The 25,993-nt window shown below is 49.5% G+C and overlaps 1 protein-coding gene across 2 annotated transcripts in view; it reads left to right on the top strand.

Moving 5' to 3' along the window:
* Positions 1-25,993, top strand: part of TENT4A (terminal nucleotidyltransferase 4A) — a 612,157-nt gene that overhangs the window by 198,689 nt on the left and 387,475 nt on the right. For both annotated transcript variants that reach the window (XM_069613719.1, XM_069613720.1), the window contains exon 5: positions 2,464-2,571. In XM_069613719.1, the coding sequence (XP_069469820.1) occupies positions 2,464-2,571 (108 nt within the window). The remainder of the gene's footprint in view (positions 1-2,463; positions 2,572-25,993) is intronic.

The raw sequence follows: 25,993 nt of genomic DNA, 5'->3' as shown, positions 1-25,993 counted from the left end.
CACTAGGGGCCAGCTAAAGCCCTAATCTGTAGTAGTCACCACCACAAGAAAGAGAGTAGGAACACCCTTAGCCTCTGCTGAAGCCCCTTGTGACGAGAGTAAGGAAATCTACACACTGGGTATGTAAGTAGCTTCCTCTGCTGCCTATCAATTGGGAATAACTAACTCTACTCTATTATCCAGCTATAATTGCCACAAGTGGGACAAGGTCGCACAACAAATACTCTGTTCCAGAGCCCCTAAACAGACGGCTCTTACACTCTGTTGCTGAAGGGAGACGCAAGCTGCATTGTTAGAAATAACTTTTGCACAGCAGACAATGTTGGGTGAATCGTGGCAGGGTACCCTCAATGCCATGCATGGATTCGTCAATCTGGTTTCAAATTGGCGACCCAGGCTACCCTTTTAAACCTGCCCATCGCACCCAATGCATTATTCGGCAAAGCGGTCGGACGCTCTAAAGTGCAGTGGAGGAATATGATGCCATCAAATCCCTCGGACAACTCACTAACCCTTTGTGCAGGGAGGAGGTTAAAATACACACCAGTTTAGATGACAGAACTCCAGTAGTCCGCCAATTACAACCAGGGAGGGCAGAGATTGTCCTGGGGTTCTTCACAGGGACAGTCCTCCCAACTGAATTTTCAAAGGGGCCGGAGGTAGGAGCAGATTCTCAAGAGGGGGCTCCACCCCCTCCTAAGGAATGACCACCTGCTACAGTTTTCCTCCATGCCTCTCCAGTAGGACGTATTTCTCACTTTACCCACGCATCATGCCGGACAAGTGGGTACTTAACAAATTTGCATTGGGACCGTTGCATAGAGCCAATACAAACACCAACCACCCGCCAAGACAAACTACATTGGAAGAATGCATCCTTTTAGTAGAAGTCAAAGCACTGCTACTAAAGGACGCCATAGAAATCATCCCGGCAAATGAGTATTCAATGTACTTCTGCAAAAAGACCTAACAATTTGATGATGCAACGTGGCCATCAATACACGTTTACAAGGCATTGTTCTCTGGTTGCTTCCCATTCTCAAGAGGTTGCTTTTGGCAAGGCAGTACTTGGTTAAGGCCCTTAAATGCTTAATTTATAAATTCTACACCAGCCTCCAATCATACTGCTTTGGGAGTCTGTCAAAGATGAGAAATACGTTGGAGGACACTATTCATTTGAAGAACTAGTTATTTACCCCTGGTAACTTTCTTTCGAAAGGATGTTCCACAAACTTATTCCTCATTGCACCCCCAACCTACCCCTCTGCAGAATTTCCCATGGTATTGCAGCTTCTGTTCCACCAAAGCTGAGTACTGTTATGCCCGTATTTATGGGAATCTTGGCCCACAGCGAGGAGGGGGAAGACCAGAACTGAGGCTTACTGGTGCTACATATACCCTCTGACGTCTCCCTTGATGGAGGCCTGCGAAGCACATCAACTTGACGCAGGGCGACCTCTGCCATCCGGAGCAGCGGAAGCTGGACATTACAATTCAAAGATGAGTATGTTGGAGTAACATCCAGGGGTAAGTAACTAACTTCTCCTGCACAGCTTGAGGGCTCTACATACATTGTTCTATCAAACCATTTGCTATAGACATGGTTTGTTCCAGAATAATGTTTAAGTTGCAATTGGAAATGCCCCTCTGACAGTCTGAAACCTTAAATGTCACTTTTCAGCCCCATACTTCGAAGATTGGCTACACAATGGAACTCCAGGATGGCTCCAGCCATTAACTAATACAGGTCATATGTGACTGATTTTATGTGGTCTAGTCAGAAGTACTTAAGTGTTCCCCCTAGCAGTCTCCCCAATCGTGTCACCTTTTTCCCAATGATGCTTACTAATCTTTTTTTTTTCTTGTAAAGTACAATAAGATTGTGCTCCAGTAATCTGGAATTAGTACTTGGAAAAACAAGTAGGTTTTGCTTTCTAGCGGGGTTTAATCATCTGCACAACTGGCTGGATTTATTAAATGTGTAAATTTCCTCAGTTGGAAAACAAGTACCTGAATTTGTTAACGCTACACAAGTTGCGGAACCAAATTCAACCACTAAAGCCTTGCATTGATTTCCCAAGTCTGCTGGACAAGGCTACAGATGATTTGTTGTGCTATTGACCCAGGTAACACTTCCTGTCACTCATGCACTACAGTGAAGCTGCCTACAGTTTCTCTGGTGCACTGTCTCTCTCCATATGACTCACTTAAACAATCCAATGGCCAAAAACAAACCAGCAAGTATTTCCGATAGGGTGCCACGTTCTCGCATTTAGTCTGCACCAAATAAAGTGCAAGTTGTGGTTTAAAGACGTATGTAAGCTGGTTTATCCTCCAGGTGCTGCGCTTGTGGAAAGTGCTTTGCAGCAGCTTTTGCACTGCTTGAGGTACGATGTTAATACGAATGTTAAGTCTAAATGGTGCAAGTTCTGTCGTGTAGGCTTATATTTATTTTTATTTCAGGTACCAATAATTAAGCTCACTGACCAGGAAACGGATGTGAAAGTTGATATCAGTTTTAATGTAGAAACTGGTGTGAAGGCAGCGCGGCTTATCAAGGACTACATGAAGGTAAGAATGTAAAAGCATTTGAGCCTCCTACAAAAAATGCAATGGAAAATATGAATGCATATTTTTTCAGCATTTAAAAAGCTTGATTCCTATTTGTGCCTAATCGTTTTGTCATTACAAGATTTTTTTGTAAATCTTGTTCCTAGAATTTCAATACTAGGACACATGTGCACCATGCTTGCTCTCCGGTAACATCTTTTTGTGGACCACCCATTTGCCATATGCTTTTACTTCCCCATGCAGATCCACACATTATTGCTTACTTATGGAGGATGCCTTTTCATTTGTTTTTAGGCTGTCGCACTTTATATAATCTGGATTTCCGTCACTGACACTCTTGCAGATCAGATTCACCTGTATCTGTTAAGCGCTCCTGGCAATATGCACGCTGATGCCCTTCTGCTTTGCTCCTTTCAGGCTCTACGTCATTGATTGTGGATCTTTCACCTGTCCCTTCGTTTAGGCCTATTAAGTCTTTTCGAATGGTTTGTCCTCCCATGTATTCTTCACCTTTGATATAGTCAAGTCTGCTTGCAACTTGCTTTGGAATTTTGTTACATAGGGTTGAGCGTCGTGCAGTATGTAACCTTGGTCCTCGACGTTCTCCGTAGTGTCCCTTGTGATGTAGACACATAGTAGCACACGCGCAGACAGTTACCTCGGTTCAGATTTTTCCACATTGCTGCGTGCTTCGGAGCGACTCGCCTCAGTGATTAAATTGCGTTTACTTCGAGATGGGCTTCAAGCAGTGTTAGGACTGTTGGGCCAAGGGTCTATCAGACCTTCACTGCGTTTGTCTGTGGTGCTTGGGATCGGGCCACAAGGTTGACTACTGTATCTCGTGTCAATCGATGATGGTTAAACCCTTGTGGGAAAGGAAGGGGAAACTCGATGCAGATAAGCCATCACCCAAATCTCCAGCTCTTATCCCTTCGGAATGAAAATAATCCTCTGACTCGATGTCTCTCATGTAAAGAAACTTTCTAAACATGGACGTTGGAGGTCCAGTTCACAACAGTCCCCTTACCATAAAAAGGTGAACGGCTTTGCAGGTCCTCTTCGTCTTCCTCTTCAGAAAGTTACTTTTCCAAAAAAGAACTAGACTCCACCGGAGTTGGAACTTCTGTTTTTTTTTTTAAAATCAACATTTTTAAAAACCTTCTCCTCAGAGTTTGCCTCTAAAGTAGTCTGAGGAAAGTCGCCACCTCTTGGTGTCTATCAAGACCAGCAGGGAGTCTCCTGTGTCCCCTTCTCGAGCGCATAAGAGTCTGAGAAGAGAGGTTACTCGACTTAAGTCTAAGGAATCTTCCCCGACACACAAGCCTGAGTCTGTTATCTCTGTTATCTCGAAACATTCACAAACTGCATCGAAGCCGCCTTTGAAGGAATTGTGACATTTGTTTGTCACATGAACCTTCGTTGCATATAGAGGCTTCGAAGCAACTCAAAGTGCAGATGCTTTCATGGACCGTTTCGAAAAAGCCTTCATTTTCCGCTTCAGAGTATTCTTTGCTCTCGAAGGCTTTAAATTCTATTCCTGATCCTAAATTATTCCAACCCATTCCTAGACCTTATTTTTTTAGCCAGATGGGTTCAATCTTTGAAGATGAGGAAGAGGCTCAGCCCCTTTTTTTGGTATGAACATGGAACACCAAATGTTCCAGAGGCATTAAGTTCAGATAAATCAAAGATGCAGAATCTTGTGGGAACTTTAAAGGAAACCAGTAGCTTGGTAATCCTGAAATAGCTGGTTATACTGATCACTCTTACAGGGCATAACTGGTAAAGTAACTGAATAGCTGGTTTGTTCTAGACCTGCAGCTACTGTGGAGACTACCTCACTGATATCCTAGACATTGGGCCAGTTAAAGAAGCTCCGTTTAGATTTCATGCAGCCTTGAGTGTAAGAGAAATGGCTAAAGTCCAATTGTATCCCTTCTGGTAATACATTAACAAATACAACAAGAGTGCTTCTCCAGCATTGGATCTTTCATGGATTCACATGCTGTGAATATTCCCTGTCAGGCTGGGAATCCCCAGTTACCTTGATTTTAGTAATTGTCCTATGGACAAACTTGACAGTGCCCCATCGTCGTGGGTGCTTTTGGCCCCCACCAATACGACAGTGTATAGCTCTGCCCCAGCAGCTTCCCCTCAGACTTGAGCTGTCTTTCTTGCTGGTGGGATTCCTTGCATTCTTCTCTCCTCAGAGAAACTCGTTCCCCATCCGGAGCAACCGGCAACTACATGTTACAGTCCTGTTTACGACCATGGACACCTGGACCGAAAGTCCTTATTCAGGCTTTGTGACACTTGCCTTCGTACACATTTTCTAGCCTGCGACAGACATGCAGCCTATCTTTACTGTCTCTACCCTAACCATTCTGCTGAGCAATGTGACATCTGCCAGGATATTTCACAAAATACCCTTAAGGACAAACAGTCGCCTAATTTGTGGGCTTAATAAAGGAACATAGTTTTGGGGGATTGAGGTGTAGAAAATTATGTCCAGTTCTGGACAGCTAAGACAGTTTGAAATGGAGTAAGGCAGAATCAAAGGAAGAAGATGGGATTATCAGCATAAAGATGAAAGGGGAGATTAAAGGTATAGAGGGAAAAAGCAGGCCAAGTACTGAACATTTGTGAACACCATAAAGAGGGAGTGAGGACAAGTCCTTTGCGAACAATTGGAGTGGAACCATTTGAGAGCAGACCCTGAACTACCCGAAGTAGATGAGTAAATGGTCCACAGCATCAAAAGCTGCAAAAAGAACGAGAAGAATAAGAATAGAAGAAAGCTTAGTGATGCACTGGGAGTAAAGAATTAGAAACATGAAGTGCAGTTTCCCACAGTGGGCATCCCACAGCACCGAATCGGCTATGCTAGATCTTCAATCGCATATGTTGGGCCTGAGAGATAAAGGCAAAGCAGATATGCTCATGCTGCTCGACTTAAGCGCAGCCTTTGACTTGGTGGATCACCATCTCCTTCAGGAGGAACTGGCTATTATTGCTGGCTGCTCCCCCAAGGCATTGGCTTGGTTGTCATCTTTTCTCAAAGATCGTAGTGCCAGAATACATTGGGGTGACAATTTCTCCAAGGCCCCTCCCATTCTTTATGGAGTCCCGCAGGGAGCTAGCCTGTTACCTCTTTTAATTTATATCTGAGAAGCCTCTGCGAACTCTTGGAACACATATTTTTCACGAATTACGCCGATGATGCGCAGCTCATTTTTGAACTTACAGGTGACTACATCATTGACAGTGCGAACATTTCAGAGGTTTAACACATCATAGACCACTGGATGCAACATCATTGGATGTGTTTAAATAATACCAAAACGGAATTGCTGAGCTTTGGTACACGACAGGCTAGATGCAAGTTGGGTAACGAATAGAAGTCCTTTACCATCAAAGGCGCCATCATCCCGGTGATGTCTCATGTTAAAACTCTCGGGATGATGGTGGAAGCTTCGGTGGGCTCGGAGGCACAGGTAAGCTACTTGCAGAAAAGTAAAACCTACTATCTACGTCTTCTGAGAGCAATAAGACCCTTCATTAATGAAATAAATGCCACAACAATTGCCAGAGCAATCATCCGGTCTATGGCAATGCTCTCTTGTTAGCCCCAAAAAGAGAAATTCAAAAGTGCCAAGTCATTCAAAACGACGCAGTTCGGATGGTCAAGAATATAAAAAACAGGACATGTGTCAAAAGGGAGAAGAGCTCTACATTGGTTAAGAGTGGAGGATAGAGTCAAGTTCAAGGCAATGACAATAATTCATAGATGCCCATATGGAGAGGCCCCCCAGCTATTTTAAAAAACACTTCTATTCTCCTGGAAGATGTCTAAGATCAGCCGACAGTGGCACTCATATTCCTGGGGCTAAGTGTATATCTAGGCAAGGTAAATTCTTCCCTGTGAAAGCAGTAGACATCTGGAACATGCTGCTGATGGCATTACGGTTGGAAGCAAACTATCAGTTTTAGTTAACGGCTTAAAACCTTGTTGTTTCAATGAGTAATCAAGTCCCTCCCTCAAGGATTTTAACCTAACTCAATGAGGAGAATGACATGTTTTTTTACTTCCTTGGTTCCCGCGCCCTGATGCCTGGGGGCTACCGGCACATAATAAGCAAGCACATGCATACAGTTTCAGTGGAGTGGGAAAGACGGAAACCAGGCTGCAAGGCAGGGAAGAAGAGAATGATCTGGTTTAAAGTTGCCTGCAAATAGGTAGCCTGTGAGGGAAGGGTAGGAGAGAAATGGGACGAAAGTTAGCTGGTGAAGACGGATCAAGAGAAGATTTTTTTTAGAATGGGAAGAATATGCGTATGCTTAAAAGCTGCAGGAAAGCAAGCATGTAGGAGAGCAATTAATGAGGGAATATGGGGGAAGATTGGGATATACTGGGGCGGGCTAGTGGGGGAATCAGATCAGAGGAAGGTAGAGTGTCAGGAGAAGCCGTAGGATGAGCATGAGTTGAGAGAATGGAAGTATCACGGTCCATAAGTGGAGGAAACGCAAATGATTTAGTGAGATGAGGAAGAGGGGGGTGGGGGAGTGAAAGCAAGACAAAGATTGGCTACTTAAGCTGTAAAGTAGCTTGCTGTTGGGGAGAATTCTCATATGTGCTAATTCCCTTCACCTTAGAGAACCCCAGCAACTTTGCTGGAGTTTGAGGACTTGATTTATTTTCCTGAAAAGAGCGTGAGCCTTTTTTCCCCACTCATGTATTTTGATGTTTATTTTACTCTTGTGCTCTTTGCTTAGAGTTTTAGATCACTCCGTAGGCAGCATGTTTTCATGTGTTACACAGCACCCTCAGTGCAGTGACACAGGCATGTCTTTTTAGACTTCCCAAAGGTTTAAATACCTTCTCTGGGTTAAACTACTGTTTCCCAGAGAATGTAAAGTTAAATTGACTTTACTAGCCTTTTTTAAATTCCTAGACCCCACTCACACTATCATACTATATATTGCTGGAGGGGTTACCTAGTATCCCCTGAGTCTAGAAACTCATGTAGCAGTCAAATGCTACCATTTTCGATCGAAATGGCTGGTTGCAGTGGTTTTAAAACAAACTACCATGATTTTTCCTGACCGCAAACACCAGTAGCTAAAAATCGCGAGAGCCATGTTTTTCAACATGGTGCCTTAAGCCCCTTTTTGTTTAAACAGGTCCCAGTCTTTTTTCGTCATTTCATTTTGGAAAGGTCCTTCTAGTGTTTGTCTCTGTGTGCCAAACTAGGTTTGGTCCCTTTGGTTCTGTGCCTTTGGTGGGCTTCAGGACTGAAGACTGCCTATGGCGTCCGAGTGTCTGGAGTGGGCAGGAAGTGAGGGAGGTGCCGGAAACTCCGTGATTAGTCTCCTAGGAGACCCAAATGCACTCTGGCGTGATTGGCTGACTGTCCGGCAAGGACAGCCACCCCGCTGGGAGAGGCAGCTAGGCTGGAATGAAGAGGAGAACTGTTTAAAAGGCCAGTCTGTTGGACTGGAAAGCAGAGTCGACCACTGGAACGAAAGAACCGAAGACTAGCTGGAAGAGGACAGCTGCTGCAACTCCTGGACCGTTGGTTTGCCCAGTGAAGCCCTGCTGCAGGTCCAAATTGCCAAGTTCATCTCGACAGAGAAGCCCCTTCAAGGATGCCTTCTTCCTTTTGAGTTGTTGGGAACAATCACTCCTAAGCCAACTGGATACCATTCTCTGAGCTGGTTAGGATTAACCAGCGGAAGGACACCAGCTTGTGTGCTTGACTACAGCTACTCGAACCAAAGATCTTCCATTTTGCCAGTTTGTTTGACCCGTCCCCGTGCAGGAGGCCCCTGACGTCCTCTTATCCCCACTACTGCGGCTCAGGAACAGTGAGATCTGCCGGAACTTCCAGGAACCAACATCTCCAGCTGCATTTTTTCTTCATATTAAGGTACTGTGCCAACTCGATTGAGAGAACTTGCCTCTTGTGGTGAAAGTTTTTGTGAAACTTTCCCAACTTGGAGCCCTAATAAGCTTGTGACCCAACATGATTCTTTCTCGTACAAACTACTTCTGAGAACCTTGGAAGACTTTACCGTTTACTACAAGAACTGCTCTTTCCTATCCAAGACACTAGCCCATTGACTTTGGCCTAGGCCTGTTGAACTGAATCAAGCCCTCTAGTGAACTGAAACTATTTGCACTGCCTAAGAAAGTATTTGATCTATTCTATTAACTTGTGCCTTTGTCTTATTTAAAGTGACAAATGCCATTTTGCTCCTATTTCAGGGGAGCCTAATTTACTTAGAAACGTATTGGATCGGTACTGAAGTGTATTTGTGTATATTAAGTTGCCTCCTTCTAGTGAATGTTTTCTAAATGACCAAGAAACCTTGAGTGTCTACTTGAACCACTGTGATTGTAAGACCTCTGTATAACCGCTTTTATTACTCAATTTCTCCTCTTGAGATGAGCCTGGCTGCTCAACTCGCTACCACAAACTGGTACAGACTTGTACCAAAGAAACTATACCCTTTAAGTGCCCTACTCCCTATCTGGACGAAAGCGGCGGGGGGGTCGGACTCAAGAAATACTAAAGAATTAACTATGGGATGGAAACCTTTCCTGACCTCAACAATGCATGCCCATGTGGCTAGTGTCATGTGTTTGTCAGAAGGCTAATCTGCAACTGGGGGCTCATTTCACTACAGGTAAGGTGGCTTCCAACTTGTGCAAGAGTTGCTGAAATCTGTAAAGAAATTGAAATTCCTAAAGATGTCGTTATCTGTATTTTTCTCAGTAACTCCCTTTCTGAGCTTGCTTTTTTTGTTGAATAGATCAATCGCCCTATTGTCGATGGGGGTGGGGGGGGCGTACACACGGGCCTCCATGTGGATACATTGCTGTTACCAGCCGCGTACAACAAGGGGAGAGCTATTGGCACCCCAGAGTGCTGTTGGGGTGTTGTATTATTTTTTTTAGTGGAGTTGTGCTATGCTCATATTGCACAAGTCCAATCTCTAGTGAAAAAGATGCCCAACACCATAGTAAGGGACTGAGTCACTATTCTATTTCTATGGCGGTGGGCAGAGACTGGAGGGAGCAGTAGAATCGGAGATAGAGCCTTGAGTTCCTGCAGGTAAGTGGGGTGGGAGGGTGGCGGTGATGGGCTGAGCAGTGGGCAACTGTAAATAAGCTACCAAAAATGGCAACCCCCCAAAAAAGAGCCTCGGGTGGCTGGACAAACGCATGCGGGAAGCTGGCAATTAACTCCTGTAGTTCCAGTCACATGGTTGGCTGAGCGCCCTTCCCAGGGTTCAAAGGGATATGGATATGGAGAAAGGAAGTTACTTCAGTTTTGAAACATGTGTAGGTGCCTTTCCCCGGCTTACTACGTGTGAGAGAAAATAAAATAACCGACACAACCCCTTGTCGGGGAAGGAGGCACTGAGAACCGGCTGCAAGAGTTCAAAGGATGGTTTATTTCTCCAGCTAGGAAATAACCCAAAAAACTCCCACCTCCTCATTACATCACACTTATATTTATATCAATTAAAGTAACTCTAACAAAAAATGCTAAATGGACCAGATTGGCCAGGCGATATGGTGCTGTAGGTGTGGGTGGCATCTCTTCCTCCTCGTTGGCTGAGTGGCTGACGAGATGACAGACGTCAAATATCTTGTGCTCCATGCAGGTCAGGGGCCGGTCACTGTGGTCACTACCTAAGCTAATATGTTACACATTAAATAACAAATTATCTAAAACATTTTATGTTACTTTTCACATTTCTACATAAGTCACACACAATGATTGTCAGTACAATTGGGTCATTTGTGGCTTGTAATTGAGGGCCTTGACCTTATTGTGCATGTAAAAGAATCCAGCTATGTTTCACATCTCTCCTAAGTTTCAGACCTATTAGTAAAAACATATATTGTAGTCGTCATTGCTTAAGGTTAGTAGTGAGTGTGTTGGGTGGGTTTTGCAGTACAGGCGGGGGTCTGCTTCTTCAAAGAAATAACTTACTGGGAGTGCAGGGTCGGGATGGCAATAAATTGTTCTAATGGGGGTGGGTGGCTTGCACGTTTATGGGGACGAATCGAGCAGAAAATGCTTAGCTCATTCTGGTTTACATGCTGGTTCTCAGGCGAGCAGTGATCTCAGAGGAAGAAAACTATCGTATTGGTTGTTGCAACTTTCTCCGGCTTCTGTGTGAGAATGGAAGCACAGAGCTTCCCTTCGCAGGGGGAGTGCAAGGGTGGGGGGCCAGCGCCTGCCTGCGCGTCTTGTGTGTGTCTGTCCTTGGCTGCTGCGGTGGAAGGGGAGCTGAGCATTGCTGTATTATCGCAGTGAGGCCCATTTACCCAAGATGGAGTCGAAAGGGGGCACAAAAGATGGATGCCCTGTGTCCTGCTCAGTAGTCCCATCTATGTAGCGGTCAACTGTGGTTAACTTTACATAAGGGCGAGGGGCAATCCCACTACCGGAGGCACATGGTCCAAGCTCTGTACTGAGGAGAGTACGACGCGAAGGGGCCCGGGACCCCCTCTCTCCCATACACATGGATATATACCTTTGGTTCAAAAGAATAATCATACACCCCTATAAGACCACTCTGCTTGTTCTGCTAAAAAAGGAGTAGTATGGATTGATCCTAGCTGTGATAAAGTGCCATTTACCTGTACAGTGCATACTAGCCTGCCGCATCCTAGAAGTTAGCCACAGTGTAATTTTTATTTCATTGTGCGCAGCCCATCTGACTTATTTTGTTTTTATTTATGCTCCATATTATAAGTTAATCATCAAAGCGGTTAAGTATGACTGTACAAAATGAAATGCAACAATACATGCTAAAATCCATGTAATAAGAAAGAACAGGTATTTTTTAGGCGTACAGAAGTTAAAAAAAGAAGCGAGGCGGATAGATAACACCAGAGAATTCCAATTGAGTAGGTGCAAAGAGAAATTGAGCACAAGGCATATATGGGACAGATGGTAAGATATGCGATTGAGAACTTTGGTAACTTGTAGATTGATGCCAAGAAATGAGAGTAGAAAGATATGGAGACATTTTGAATAAGATGCGTGTAAATGAAATTGGAGCCTAGGCAAAAGAGAACCACGAGAGCGAATGAAGACCATTGGTTACGGAACCACATGGACAAAAGGTGACGCATAGAGCAAGTAAAGTGCAAGTAAAGTATATTTGTTAGGGTAAAGTTGATAAATCAAGAAAAGAACAATTGGACTAGAAACCAAAAGCGTAGTATTAAGTTAGAAATTATCGAGCCTTACGAATGTTGAATGGATGAAGACGACTTGAACTAGCAGCCGTATTTACATTACTATCTTGAACTTTCTTAGAGGTATATCTTAAGCCTTTGGAAACGATGGCCAACTTAAAGTTTTTGTTTATTCCTTCAGTCAGGAGATTGCAACCAGCACAAACTTTGCAAATAGGATTTGTGTGCTCTTTGTCACAAGGAATTTTGGTCCACTAGTCCTGTAGCAAGATTATCTTCATTCCTGTAGATTCAGCTCTACCTTCTGCATCCAGTCTCACTCAAATTTATTGACAAAGGTCCTGATCCAGGAAAATGGGCCACAAATGCCTAGCTCAGCGCTTTGTTTTATGAATCGGATTTACTAGAACCCTTACCCCCACCCTCACAAGGGCCTAAATCAGCTGCCACTTGCTCTGTGCACCTTGCTGCATCATTAGTCCGAAGGTTGATGTTCAGTTTGGCCAGGCTACTGAATAACAATCTTGGCTCTTAATCAGATAACTGCACCCCTCCTCTGCATTTATTGCTTGTGTAAACAATGTGTTAGGTGTTGAAGTACATGTTCATAAACTTAGTGATGACGTTCTTTTAGTAGATTGCACCCTCCTCCCATTCAGCACATCTAGTCTTAATACCATCCTAAAAGGACAGTTCACAAGCAGTTTATTGTGGTGTTTAACTTTACTTGCATCCTAGATCTTGCTCACTAAAGAAGAGTACATGCCTGCAAATAGGAAGGAGTACTCTGTATAGATTAACACCTTAAGTGCCAAGGACGAGGTATCTCGTCCTTGGCACTTAAGGGGTTAATGAAAGAGAAAACATTAGACGGTATTGAATGGCGAAATAGAGAAATCACCAAAAAAGGCCTTGGCACTGAGGGGGTTGGGGGGTTGGTTGGGGGGGGCATGGCAGTTAAAGGGTTCATCTTGCAACTAAGGTCCTGATTTTCAAAAATGTTTGAACATGAGACGGTCCCATTGGAACCATTTTTGTAAATCAGGCCCTTAGTGAGAACTGTTGGATAATTCTCAGAAATTTGCCACTTCCCTCTACCTTAGAGACCACCAGCAACTTTGCTGGATTTTGAGGACTTTATTTTTTTTACCCGGAGAGTGAGACCCTTTTTCCCCACTTGTGTATTTTTTTTTAATTCTCTTCATTGAATTTTTCAATAACTTTAACAATCCCCATAACTCCCCCCTCCCTATCCTCCCCCTCCCCCTGGTGCTGTTCCAAAGTCTCCGTAGCTCTGTCACCACAAAGTGTCTAGTCGGGGTTATTCCAGGTCCAGAAGTCTTAAACATTGCGGGTGCCACGCGGTTCTGAAATAGTCTCTGAGAAAGAAAGGACCTCACCCCACTCGCCCGCAAAGTTTTGTACTCTGTTGTTCATTGCGTAGGAGGCCCATTCCATCGCTACTATCTCCCAGTCTTTACACAGCCAGTCTTGAAACATTGGTATGTTCGAGCTCTTCTATCTCTGGGCTATGGTTGTCATTGCTGCCAGAGTGAGCATCACCCTCGCTCTTTCCCTGCCCCTCGGACCCGCTGGCCCTTCTGCTGGCCTCAAGCCTAGTAGTGACCATTCCGGGGGTATGCCTCCCTCTGCCCCAAACACTTGTTCCATCGCCTGCTTGATGTCTCCCCAGAACGGGACTATTTTTGGGAATCGCCACCAAATATGTTCCGCAGTGCCCTTCTGGCCGCATCCCCTCCAGCAAGTTCCCGACGAGTCTGGGTAGATTCTGTGCAGCCTAGCTGGGGTATAGTGCCACCCATATAATATCTTATACCAGGCCTCACGGGTTTGTGAGGCTCTCGCTAGTTTGGGGATCTTCCTCCATAAATTTTCCCACTCTGTCTTCTCGATTTCCCTGCCCAGAATTTTGTCCCACCTTCCCATGTATGCCCGTTGTGGCCTCGGGGTAGCCTCATCCAAGATCTTATAAAGTTGTGAGATAAGGCCTTTCGAGCCGTCGTTGGTCATCAGGAATTTCTCGGGGTCGGTGATCTAGTGGCCGCCTCCTTATTTAGGGGGTATAGAAGCCAGTGTCGCAGCTGTGAGTATCTCAGCCGTTCACCTTCCCCCAGTGCGAAATCCCTTTTACAATCTACAAAGGAACTGATCTCCCCTCCTATAAACATGTCCCGCATCCAACGGCATCCTCCCTCCCGCCAGTTCCGGAATGCCCCTCTTTCCAACCCCGGGGTAAAGTTTTTATTATTAAAGATGGGGGTGAAGGGGGACGGGTAGGTTGTAATTTCCTTCCATTGGACCAGTCTGTCCCAATTATCTGCAACTAGTTTGGTGATCGAGCTAAGGTACATATGGCCCGGACGATGCTGTCTGGGTAGCCACAGAACCTCCCCCAGTTTGTGTCGCGTGACTGCTCTGTCCATCTGGACCCAGTGTTTTCCTCCCCCCCCCCCCCCACACACCCCCTGCCCGCAGCCATTCCCTAATCGCCCTTAGTTGGGCAGCTTTGTAATATTGGCAGAAGTTGGGAAGAGCTAGCCCCCCTTTTCTCGGGGCCATAAATTGCATCCTATTCACCCTTGCCCTTTTCCCATCCCATATAAACTAGTTTTATCACCTGGAGCTCCTTGAAGAAGCTGGCCGCGACTGCCTGAGGGATAGCGTGGAAGAGGTAGAGCAGCCTCGGCAGGGTAACCATTTTAAGTGCCTCTACCCTCCCCAACCAGGAGATCCGCAGGTTCCGCCTCTTAAGGAGGTCTTTCTTAATTCTTTGCAGGAGTTGGGGGATAGTTTGCCGCGTACCATCCACGTAGAGCCGGAGTGATTCTCACCCCCAGGTACGTAATTCCCCCCGGTCGCCAGGCAAAGGGCGTCATTCTCTTTAACTCCTCCCTCTCTTCCCTTGCCAATGTCAGGTCCATCAATTCGGACTTGTGCATGTTAATGCGTAGTCCGGATGCTTCCCCAAAGTCTTCTAGTAGTAGCCTGGATTGCATACTCGACTCTATGGGATTGGTCAGGGCAAGCAACATGTCATTCGCGAAGGCCGCCACCTTGTGCTGCCTGCCCCCAAACGGTATACCCTGTATTCCTTCAGATTCCCGAATTGCCTGCAGGAGGGGCTCCAAGTAAACTGCATATAGCAGGGGTGAGAGGGAACATCCCTGTTTTGTACCTCTTTGGAGTTGGAATGATCTAGTTAAGGCCCCATTAACCACCACCTTCGCTCGCGGGCCCTCATAGTTCGCCTTGATCATCTGTAAGTAAGCATCTCCTAACCCCATTTTTTCCATTGTTTTAAAAAGGAAGGACCACTCCACCTGGTCGAACGCTTTTTCAGCGTCTAAGGATAGAAGTGCTGCCGGTGTGCAAGTCTCTTCCGCCTTTTCCACCAGATGGGCCACCCTTCTAATATTATCCGCTGTCTGCCTCCCCTTCACGAATCCCGCCTGATCCTGATGGATCAAATCTGGGAGGAGCCCCTCGAGCCTATTCGCCAGGATTTTAGTGTAGATTTTTGCATCTACGTTAATGAGCACTATTGGCCTATAGGAGGATCTTTCAAGGGGGTCCTTGCCCTCCTTCAGAATCAGAGATCTTCGCTTCTTTCATGGACGGGGTGATTTGCCCACTACCCAAGAAGGAATTGAAAAGGCCGGTCAAGTGTGGAACCAGCACTCCCGCAAAGGTCTTATAAAAGGACGCAGTGTACCCATCAGGGCCAGGGGCCTGACCTGCAGGCAGCTTCCTAATAACCCCCCCCTCACCCCCTCCTCGTTATCTTTTGTTGTAAGCCAATCTAGGCGTCCCCCTCGATTTTATGCAGGTTAATCATTTCCAGGAATTTCTCTTGGGCTTGGCCGCAGGGGTGCTGTGAGGCATACAAGGTCTCGTAAAATGCGGCCATGGCCTCTTGGATATCTTCTATTCGAGTAACCCTTCTGACTGTGTTCCTAGAGGCAGCTCCCCGAAGGAGACGAGCCAGCAGGGCGTCCGCCTTATTCCCACTTGCATAGAATTTTTGCTTCACAAAAAGCAAGGCCCCCCTGCTTTTTGGTCCGAAGGATCCCCAATTGTCCTACTGCCCTCCTGTAGTCCTTCTGGTTAATCCTGCTGGGGTTCGCCGCTACCCTGCCTCTCGCTTCCTCAACTTCCGCTTCTAGCCGAGACTCCAAGGCCTGTAGCGGTTTCTGTCTCTGTGCCTTAGCTGCTATAATTTCCCCCCTCAATGTGGCCTTAAATGCGTCCCATTTTATGTCTTCACCCGTGTCCCCTCTCGTTATCGAAGAACTCTCTCATCTTGCCCTCTATCTCCTCTCTTACCAAAGGGTCCCTCAGCAGGTGTTCCGGGTATTTCCAACCCCACAGCCCCCTCCTCGTTCCCAATTCCAGCTGCGTCGACAATATTTTATGATCTGCTATTCCCATGGGCCCAACCTCTATCTTTTTGACCTTAGCCACCAGATTGGCCGAGATCCAGATGTAGTCAATTCTGGACTGGGCCCCATGAACTTCAGAAAGGAATGTGTAGCCCTCCTCGTCCCCCTTCAATTCCCTCCAGACATCCCTGAGCCCTACGCTTTCCACTTTGTCCCGGAGTTCCGCCAAGGCTACCGCCCCTCCCCCACGGCTTTTAGTCCCTCCTGACCTGTCTTTAATCTTGTTCCAAGTTATATTCAGGTCCCCATTATGATTATCTGGCCTCTTGCCCAGTCACCTATTTTCCCCATGAGATCGCAGAGGAAGGAGTCCTGCCCTGTGTTGGGCGCATAAATCACTCCTATTGTATACATCTCTTCCGCAATTGTGCCTTTTACCACAACAAACCTACCCTCCTTGTCCCTTAGGGTGTCCTCCAAGCGGAAGTTCACCGTGCCCCTGATGGCCAGCGCCACCCCCCACCGATTTCTTCGGGCCAGACCCCTGAAACACCTGATCAAACCCTCTCAACCTTAAGCGACTCTGGTCCTTGCGAAGCAGATGTCTCTTGTGATCCCAGAAAGTCTGGTTTTCCCCGCTTCGTAAATTGCTCCAGCTTGTTCCTTTTCAGCGGGGTATTTAGGCCCCTAACATTATGCGTTACCCACTTGAATTGTAATTAGACACTGGTCCCCGCCGTTCAAGAACCCCCAACAGCTCCCAACTCATTTTCCCCATGTCTGTTACCCGGGTGCGTGGATCACTTCTAGTTCGCCTCTCGTGCAGCACCTGAGGACCCCCCCCCTTCTCCCCCTTTGCCCCACCCCCTTCCCCCCAGGCTTCCTCGCCCTTGGTGATCCCATGATGTTTGCTCTTAGCAACCTCACCCCTCCTTGTAATCAAAACAACCTTTGTGTCCACCACCCCCTGAGATTATTCAAGTACCGGATTAGTTCTCCTCTGGTCCAGCTGACTCCCCTGCTGCAGGCTCCGCATCAGCTCCCTTCCCGGGGGCCTCCGCCGCACAGGCCTTCTCCTTTTCCCCTCTCCAACCAGTGACCATTCCCATGGCCTGGTTCGGACACCACTTCCTGCCTCCGAAGAGCCGCTCGGACCCGCCACCCTCGATTCCCCTAACAGTTCTTGATCCAGTTCAAGTTGAAGTAGGCATCGTGGTTATCAGCTTCTGAGAACCATCCCAATCAAAGTCCAAAAGGGAAGGTCCACTTATATCTAATCCCCTTTTCTTTAAGCTTCAGGGTGAGGGGGCTCCATTGTCGCTTCTTGAGCAAGGTACAGCTGGGTAGATCCTGGTACAGTTCAATGCGTTGGTCGTTAAAAGATATCGTCTCTTTTTGTCTAGCAGCCCTGAATACTGCCTCTTTTTGAGCATATCCTGTAAACGCCGCTAACACGTCCCGCGGCCTAGACTTCGGGTTCCTATTGAGGAAGCCCACTCTGTGAACCCTGTCCGATCAGGTGAAGACTCGCCCAGTAGCTCCGCAAAAATACCTTGAACCGTTTCCTTCAGGTCCCTATCTTGCACCGTCTCCGGCAGGAGTTTCAGCCCGATGTTGATCCGCCAAGACCTGTTTTCCATGTCTTCCATTCTTATTTCCAAGTTCCGCGTTGCCGTGTCGAGCCTCTCGATAGCTTCACTGTTCTGTGGCCTCTCTGCCTATCTCCTGCAGGCCTTTTTCGACTATGTCCATTCGCCCCGAGTTGACCAACTTCCTGCTTGATTTCGGCCAGCGCCTGGTTGATGTCGGACCTCATTAATTGAAATTGCTCTTGAAAAATTTTCTCCAAGGATGCTTGAAATGAAAGCAGCTCCCCGTGCAGGTCCTGCCGTGAGATCTGAGCGGACGCTTCCAGGGTCTCGGTGTGCTCCTGCTCCATACTCCTCCCCTCCTGTGTGGCCCTGCGTTCCTCGGCTGCGTCCTTGCTTGCCCAGAGGGCCATGATGGGGCCTGAGGCGTCTAGCTGCTCTTATTGGCCTTGCCCTTGTTTTTAGCTGCCATATTTGTGGCTCGAAGGTCGGGGGGGGGGGTCCCCTTTGGTCCTGCCAGTGCCTCCCCAGGGAGTCACTCCTGACCGGGTCGCTGTTCCTGACCAGGCCTGAATCCCCCGCCTTGCAGTGCTTAATGTTGCCCTGGGGGCCTGTTGGGGTTGTGTAGTAGGGCAGTTCCTCCGTGAGGGGCACTGATGCCTGCCCAGCAGCCCAGCGCAAATGTCACCCGGCCCCCGCTTCCCTCGCTGCTCACCTCACTGCTCTGGTCGTATCCACTCGTCGGCCGGGCCGAACTCCGCTTCACGGGACGGGGTTCCCGCCCGGAGCTCGCCACCGCTCTAAAGGACTTGCGCGAGCCCCTCGGAGTGCGCCCGGCCCCTACGGACTTTCGATCCGAGGCTCCGCTGCCTGGCCAATAACAGCTCCTCTGGTGTGTCCCGAAGGTACCTCCTTTCCCGGGGGCTCCGCTTTCTCCCCAGCTCAGCCAGTCGCGCCCGTGTGATGGACTGCGTGAGAGTCTGCTGTGCGGCCAAGAGCACGTCCGTTTCCCCGAGGCCGCTCCACTCTGTCTGTTCCCCGGCGTGAGGACAGGGATGGGGGCTGCGATCTATTCCCGCCTGGAGCGCCCCCTCTCCTGCTGTGCCCAGTAGACCTGGTGCGTCTCGTCCGCGGGCCTCCGGTGCACGCCGCGGTTATTTCCCTTTCTCCTGCTGGGTGATATGGCAGGTACAGGTGGTCGAAGGTACGAGGGGGCGCCGGCTGCTGTTTTCCTGAGTCCCTCCGCTCATAAGGGGTGGTGGAACCACTTAATTGAGTCTGAGGTTCTGGAGCTCCGTCAACACATGTCTACCTGGTGTCGGTGGCCAGCTTGGAATCCACTCATGTATTTTAATTTGATTTCTTTCGTACTGTTTCCTTTGGTTGTGGAGTCTGACAAACTCCATAGGCATTATCTTTTACATTGTCACACTGCACCTTTAGTGCAGTGACACAGCGAAGTCTTAGATTTCCCCCAGGTTTAAATACCTTCTTTGGGATAAACTGTTTCCCAGAGCAGTCAAGTGAAATTGACTTTACTTGCATTTGTAACTTTCTAGACCCAGCACACACTATCTTACAATAGGGTGCTGGAGGGGTTACCTAGTACCCCCTTTGTCTAGCTTCTCTTGTAACATTTTTCTTACCCTTTCTTCGATGAATGGCTGGTGGCAGTGGTTTCATTTTTACTACCATGGTGTGCATTTACTGCGTGGAGCGTTCGCAGCTTCAGTAAAGCACCCAAGGGTGCCATTTTTGTCAAAATGCCCCGGTCGTCTTTTTTTCACCATTTCTTTGTGGAAATGTCCTTCTTGAGATTTACTCTGTGTGCCAAACCAGGTAGGCAGGAAGTGAGGTAGGTGCCTGAAACTCCCTGTGCTTAGTCTCCTAGGAGAGCCATATTTCCAGAGTTGCTGCTGGAAACCGTAGAGCCAGGGAGAGGAACACCAGTTTGTAGCGTGTCTTTTTAAGTTGGCCAAGAGCTCCGGGAAGATTCTCCGGACTTCCAGGAAGCAGGACTGACCGAGCCCGAGCACCCTCAACTGAGTGCGGAACCCCAGAAGCAAGGAACGTCCATCTTGACAGCCAGGAACCGCAGTGTTGCCATTTGCGGTAGACGTGAGGAGCTCATATACTAAACAGCCATTGAAACTGAAGTTTGCCGGTTGCGAGTTCTGACCGTCCCAGTGCAGCAGTCCCCCGAAGTCCTACCTCTTGTCCCCACGACTGAGGCCCAGGAACAGTGAGATCTGCAGAGCTGCACAGGAACAGCAGTCGTCTGCTGCATCTTTTCTTAATTTTAAAGCTACTATACGAAGTCTAACTTACCTCGTGAGTAGTAGAAGATGCAAGCAACTCTACAGCAAAAGTCTAAACAGCTTGTGGCCCTACATACATTCATCTTTTTCTTCAAAGACTTCTGAAACATTGTGCAAATACTTTTCTACTTACCTTCAAAGAGGTGCTTCAGCCCATAAACTCTTGCCTATTGTCTTTGGCTTAGCCTGTTGTAACTGAATGACTATTATTGGGGATCTGAAAGTATTTGCCTGCTTAAATATTTGTTGCATCTTGTTTGCTCTAATCTTTACCTTTTTTCTCCAGCATGGGGTCTGGCATGGATTCACATGCTCATGAATATTCCCAGTCAGGCTGGGAATCCTCGGTAAAGAAAAAAATCAGTTTCATTTCTGATCTTTCTTAGTAGTAACCAATCACTGGTCTCTGGGTCATACTGCCCCCAGCCAATGACTGCCCTCTACCTAAGCCCCACCTCTGGCAGCCATCCTCAGATTTTTACCGCACGTTCAAGCGTTGAGTCCTCTTGCTTTAGCTCTCGCGCTTTGCTGCGTTTTCATGCTTTTTTCAGGGATTTTCTCATTTTTCGGTTAAAAACAGCCTCAAGCTCCAGTTTTCTCCATCCGATCAACAGGGACCCATTTTGGATTTTTCTACGCCCCTCAAGGGTGAAGTTTTCATCAAGTTGTGCTTCTTGGAGGAGTCCAGATGTTTCTGAGGCCTACCCGGACATGGCCCAGGAGAAAGGAAGCTTGACGCCCGGAAAGCTGCTCAGGGTTTGTCCTGGATGCCAGCTACAGAATGTGTTCAAGGACGACGAGCATTCGAAATGCCTCTACTGCCCTCATGAGGACAAAACGCACGTGGAGACTGTGCGTTTTGCGGGAACATGTCGGAGCGGACCATGAAGGATCTACATCTTTGTCTCTCCAACTGGCTCGAAGGAAAGAGCCCGTCAGGCGTGAAGTCGGCCGAGTGGTCTAAGTCCTGTGAGGGCACCCCGGCGACGGGAGCCCAACAGAAGGCAAAGCACTGCAAGTCCGCGGGCACCAGGAGTGCCGAACGGTCAGGCTCCTCGGCTGCCAGGCAGGGTGCATCCTCTCCGGCGCCATCAACCACGAGCCAACGCTCTGGCTCGGGGAAAGAGGAAAGCCGAGAACCCGGTGAAGCTTCTGGAGAGGCCCCGGTCGGGCTTGCAGAATCCAGCTGAGGGGGAGCGAGGCAGTGACCCTCCCCCCAAGGTGAAGGCCACAGGTCCACAGAAGGTGGTGAATGCCTTGACTCACCCGGCTAAGGCCTCTATCGAGGAAGTCGCGGCGGCCCTGACGCAGCCTGTGGAGGCTACATCAGTGGAGGCGACGGGTCCCATCGTGGATATGGACGCAGCCTCCGAGGATGAGCTGGTTTAAGTCTTGGAGGGCCTCGACGAGGGAGTTGAGGCTCGGTCCCACGGCAAGGATCCTGACGAGGACGAGGACGACGAGAGCGACGGCCGCGCCGGCAAGGTTCCAAGTCAACCGTTGCTTCTGGAGCCGCAGGACAATTCGGCGGCCATTTTGTTGGCAATACAATCCTTATGTACGGAGATGAGGACGAGATTGCCCCCACCACCGACTGAGGAGCCGGAGCCAGGCCCGTCGGGAAGCCCCCAAGCAAGAGGAGACGGACCCATCCAGCCAGCCTTTTTAGCCCTCTTGGCCTGCTCAACCTTTGCCCCTGTCCCCCGTCCCTGGGGATGACACGGGCACGGATGATGACGGCGGTGACGATGGGACGGATCTCCCATCGCCTCTGACTCGGGCCTCCCCGCCTGACGAGATTGGGTCCTTCCACTTTCCAGCTCTGCCCTGAAGAGGAGGGGTTCCTTTACCAATGGCGCAAGGCCAAGACTACGCTCCTCGCCGTGCCTCTGCTGGATGACATCTGGGACGAGGGACTCGCCCCTCTCAAGAACCAGTCTACGACGCCTGCTAAGAGGGATCGGTACAAGAAGTAGTACCGGGGTCCCTGACGCGGCCCACTGTGCCTTAGGGCGCAACCAACCCCTGACTCGGTCGTCTGAGCAGCGGCCAAGAAGAAAGCAGGGGGGGGGGGGGGGGCATCGGCCTCAACGTCAACTTCCCCTCTGGACGGCGAAGGTAAGAAGCTGGATGCGATGTGACGACTAGTTATCTCGTCGGCGACAACAATTAAGGCGGCCAACGCCCTTGTGATCGTGGCCCGCTATGACAGGGAATTGTGGTACAAGATCGCCCCCCCTGTTGGACTTCCTACCGGATGACGAGAGGGCTGAGGCCCTAGAGATCTTGTAGGAAGGTGAAGTGGCGTCGGGCCACGCCATAACTGTAGCAACGGACATTGCCGACACCGGTTTCCGCCAGCTAGGCAACAGCATTTGCCTTGGACGGCGAGGGTGGCTCAAGGTGACGGATTTCCACCAGGACGTACAAACCAAGGTGTTGGACATGCCCTTTGACGGGAACAACCTGTTTGGGAAAATAGTGGATGAGTCCCTTCAAGCCATCAAGGCGGACACGGAGACGGCTCGGGCCCTAGGAGTTCTCCAGCAACCATGGCCGTCCTTTCGGAACTCCGGAGGCAAGCAAGGTGCCTCCAAGGGTTTCGGCGGTGGATACTCTACGTACCGCCAGGCGGCCTGCTCCTCATCGCAAGAACCCTGCAGGGGACGAGGTTAGTCGGGTGGATCCCGCCATCGTCGCCAGGGAGGCCAAGGCGGCAAGGCGTCCTCCAAGCAAGACTGAACCGACCATGGCGTCGGGCCCCTACCAAAGCGCCCCGGTGGGAGGCCAGCTGGCGAAGTTCGTCAGCGTGTGGGAGTCCATCTCCACTGACCGCTGGGTGCTGTACGCACTGGCCCAGGGGCATGCCCTCGAGTTTATAAAAAAGTGCCCCCGCATTCCTCCCGTGGCCAGGAAGAAAAACCACGTCCCTAAACTACTACTGGAGGTAAGGGCGATGCTCAAAGGTGCCATCGAGCTCGTCCCGAAGAGGCTCCGGGGCTCCGCAGTATACTCAAGGTACTTCCTCGTGAAAAAGACGAGAGGATGGCGGCCCATCCTGGACCTGCGACGACTGAACAAGTACATCAAGGCACAGAAGTTCCGGATGGTCACCCTCCAGCACGTGCTGGGACAGCTGCAAGAGGGCGATTTCCTGTCGTTGGATTTGGAGGATGCATGCTTCCACATCCCCATTCTAAAAGGACTGGCACCACCAGTTCAAGGCCCTCCCTTTCGTTTTGAAGTCGGCACCCAGGGTTCTCACCAAGTTCCTCACACCAGTGGCGGCGTGGCTGCGCCTGCAGGGATCCACGTCTACCCCAACCTGGACGATTGGCTCACCCGTGCAGGGACCAGGGAGCTCGCCGTGGAACACAGCGAAGACCGTCCAGCTGCTCACGGACCTGGGCTTCTTAATCCACTTCCCGAAATCCCACCTGGTCCCCTCGCAAGTTGCACTGGTTCTGGGAGCCAAGCTCGACAGTGGCGTGTCTGGCCTCGCCGTCGGAGGAAAGGACAAAGGCCATCCTGGGCAAGGTGCAGCATCTGCTGGCCAGGGTGTGGTCCATCAAGTCCCTCCTCGGGATGATGTCCTCTTGCATAGTTTGTGCGCCTGTGCAGGCTTCGGATGCGCCCTCTACAGGAGTTCCTCGACGCCCGCTGGATCCAAGCAACGGGCAGCTTCGAGGACAGGATCCCTCAACAAGACCTTCCGACGAGCGATCCGGTGGTGGGGTACCCATGCTCATCTGGTGGACACTCTTTCAGACCCCGGCCCACCAGGTTACGGTGACGACGGATGCCTCCCTGGAGAGGTGGGGAGCGCACACCGGATAGTTTCACGCGAGAGACCTCTGGCTCCTGGAGGAGAAGCCGCTCCACATCAACATCCTGGAGCTCCATGCAGTTTTCTGGGCCCTCAGGTCTTTTCTCCCGTCACTCAAGGGCAAGGTGGTGAGGATTTTCACCGACAACACCACCACGATATTCTATATTCGGAAGCAGGGAGGAACCAGATCCCCTGCTCTATCCAAGGAAGCCCAGGATATGTGGCATTGGGCCATTGCCGTGGCATGTTTCTAGTGCTGTTTTATCTGGCAGGGATAAAAAACACCATCGCCGATGCTCTCAGCAGAGAGCTGTGCTCGTGCCACGAGTGGGGAACTATGCCTGAATCAAGTGGATCGACTCAGCGATGGGGCAAACCCCAGATCGACCTGTTCAAGATGGCGACTAACTCTAAAGGCCAGAGTTTCGCCAGCAGGTTTCCCCAGCCGAGGAGCATGGGCGATGTCTTGTTCCCCTGGGACGGCCTGTTCCTATATGCGTTCCCGCCATTGCTGCTCCGACTCATCAACTAGCTCAAGAGGTCCCGCTGCAAGATCTTCGTTGCACTGGCGTGGCCGAGGCAGATCTGGTTCCCTGACCTTCTGGATTTGTCAGTGTCCCCACTGGTCAAGCTGCCGAGGATGATCTTTCCAGAGAAGGAGGCACCATCCTTCATCACGACCCGGAGTCACTGAACTTGCAGGTCTGGCTCCTGCAGCGCTAGAGTTTGGAGGGTGCGATATCCCGGCTGACTGCAGAGAGGTTCTTGCGAAGTTCAGGGCGTCCTCAACTCTCAAGTGCTACGGACATAAGTGGAAGAGGTTCTCTGTCTGGTGCCGTGCACAGAAGATCAACCCTCTACGGATTACGGCACCTCAAGTGTTACCATACCTACTGTCGCTGGCCAAGGCTGGACTAGCTCACGCCTCCATCAAGATACATCTGGCAGCGATCTCCCGATACACCACAACTACAGGACCGCCATCCTTGTGGTCTTATCGGCTGGTGAAGGAATTTATGAAAGGACTGTTCCAATCGTTCCCGCCGGCGAAGGCTCCAGCCCTGGCATGGGAGCTCAACGTGGTGCTGACCAGGCTCATGGGGCCGGCATTCGAGCCTTTGCATTCGGCTCCTTTGAAGTTCCTGTCGTGGAAGACCACAGCATTCCTGGTGGCCATCACCTCCGCACGACACGTGGGAGAGATTCAGGCCCTATCCTGCAAGCCCCCATACTTGACTTTTAGGGTGGTGCTGAGGACGCACCCCTCCTTCATGCCCAAGGTGCCATCGGACTTCCGTCTTAACGAGCCCTTGGTGTTACCAGTTTTCTTCCCGTCGCCTTCGTCGCTGGCCGAGCGGACTTTGCACTCGCTGGATGTAGCTAGAGCGCTTAAGTTCTATGTGGACCGAACTAAGAGTTTTCGGAAGACATCACAGCTGTTTGTGAACTCTGGACCTGTGAACCAGGGGAAGGCTCTCTCGAAGGCTTCCATTTCCGCATGGCTCTCCGGCTGCATCATGCACTGTCACCGGTTGGTAAACCGACCGCTGCCCGGCCATCCGAGAGCCCATTCGACGAGAGCGATCGCTGCTACTATGGCATTCTTGTCTGTGTGCCCCTGCTGGACAAATGCAGGGCTGCTACATGGAGGCCGACGCACACCTTCACGAGATTCTACTGCGTTGACCGGGATTCCAGGGAGGAGTCCAGAGTCGGCCAAGCAGCGCTGCGCAACCTGTTCGCCTGAAGGTTGGCCTGTTGGGGAGGTAAGAGTTGCTTAATGTTTATATAATGCTGAATGTTGAGCCTTTTGCTACCTCCCGTGGTTGTGTATGTGTACTGCTATGTATTCTTATATTCATGAGCATGTGAATCCATGCCAGACCCCATGCTGGAGAAGGAACAAGTTACTTAGCTGTAACTGTTCTCCAGCATGGATTCACATGCAAACCCTCCCTCCTACCCCTCTGCGACTCTACACTTGGTCATACTGCCACTTTACGTGCTACCAAATGTGAAGATGGATGCCAGAGGCGGGGCTTAGGGAGAGGGCAGTCATTGGCTGG

Source organism: Ambystoma mexicanum, chromosome 5p (genome assembly GCF_040938575.1).
Source record: "Ambystoma mexicanum isolate Mex_15411 chromosome 5p, UKY_AmexF1_1, whole genome shotgun sequence".
NCBI lineage: Eukaryota > Metazoa > Chordata > Amphibia > Caudata > Ambystomatidae > Ambystoma > Ambystoma mexicanum.
This window is presented reverse-complemented; position numbering and strand designations above follow the sequence as displayed.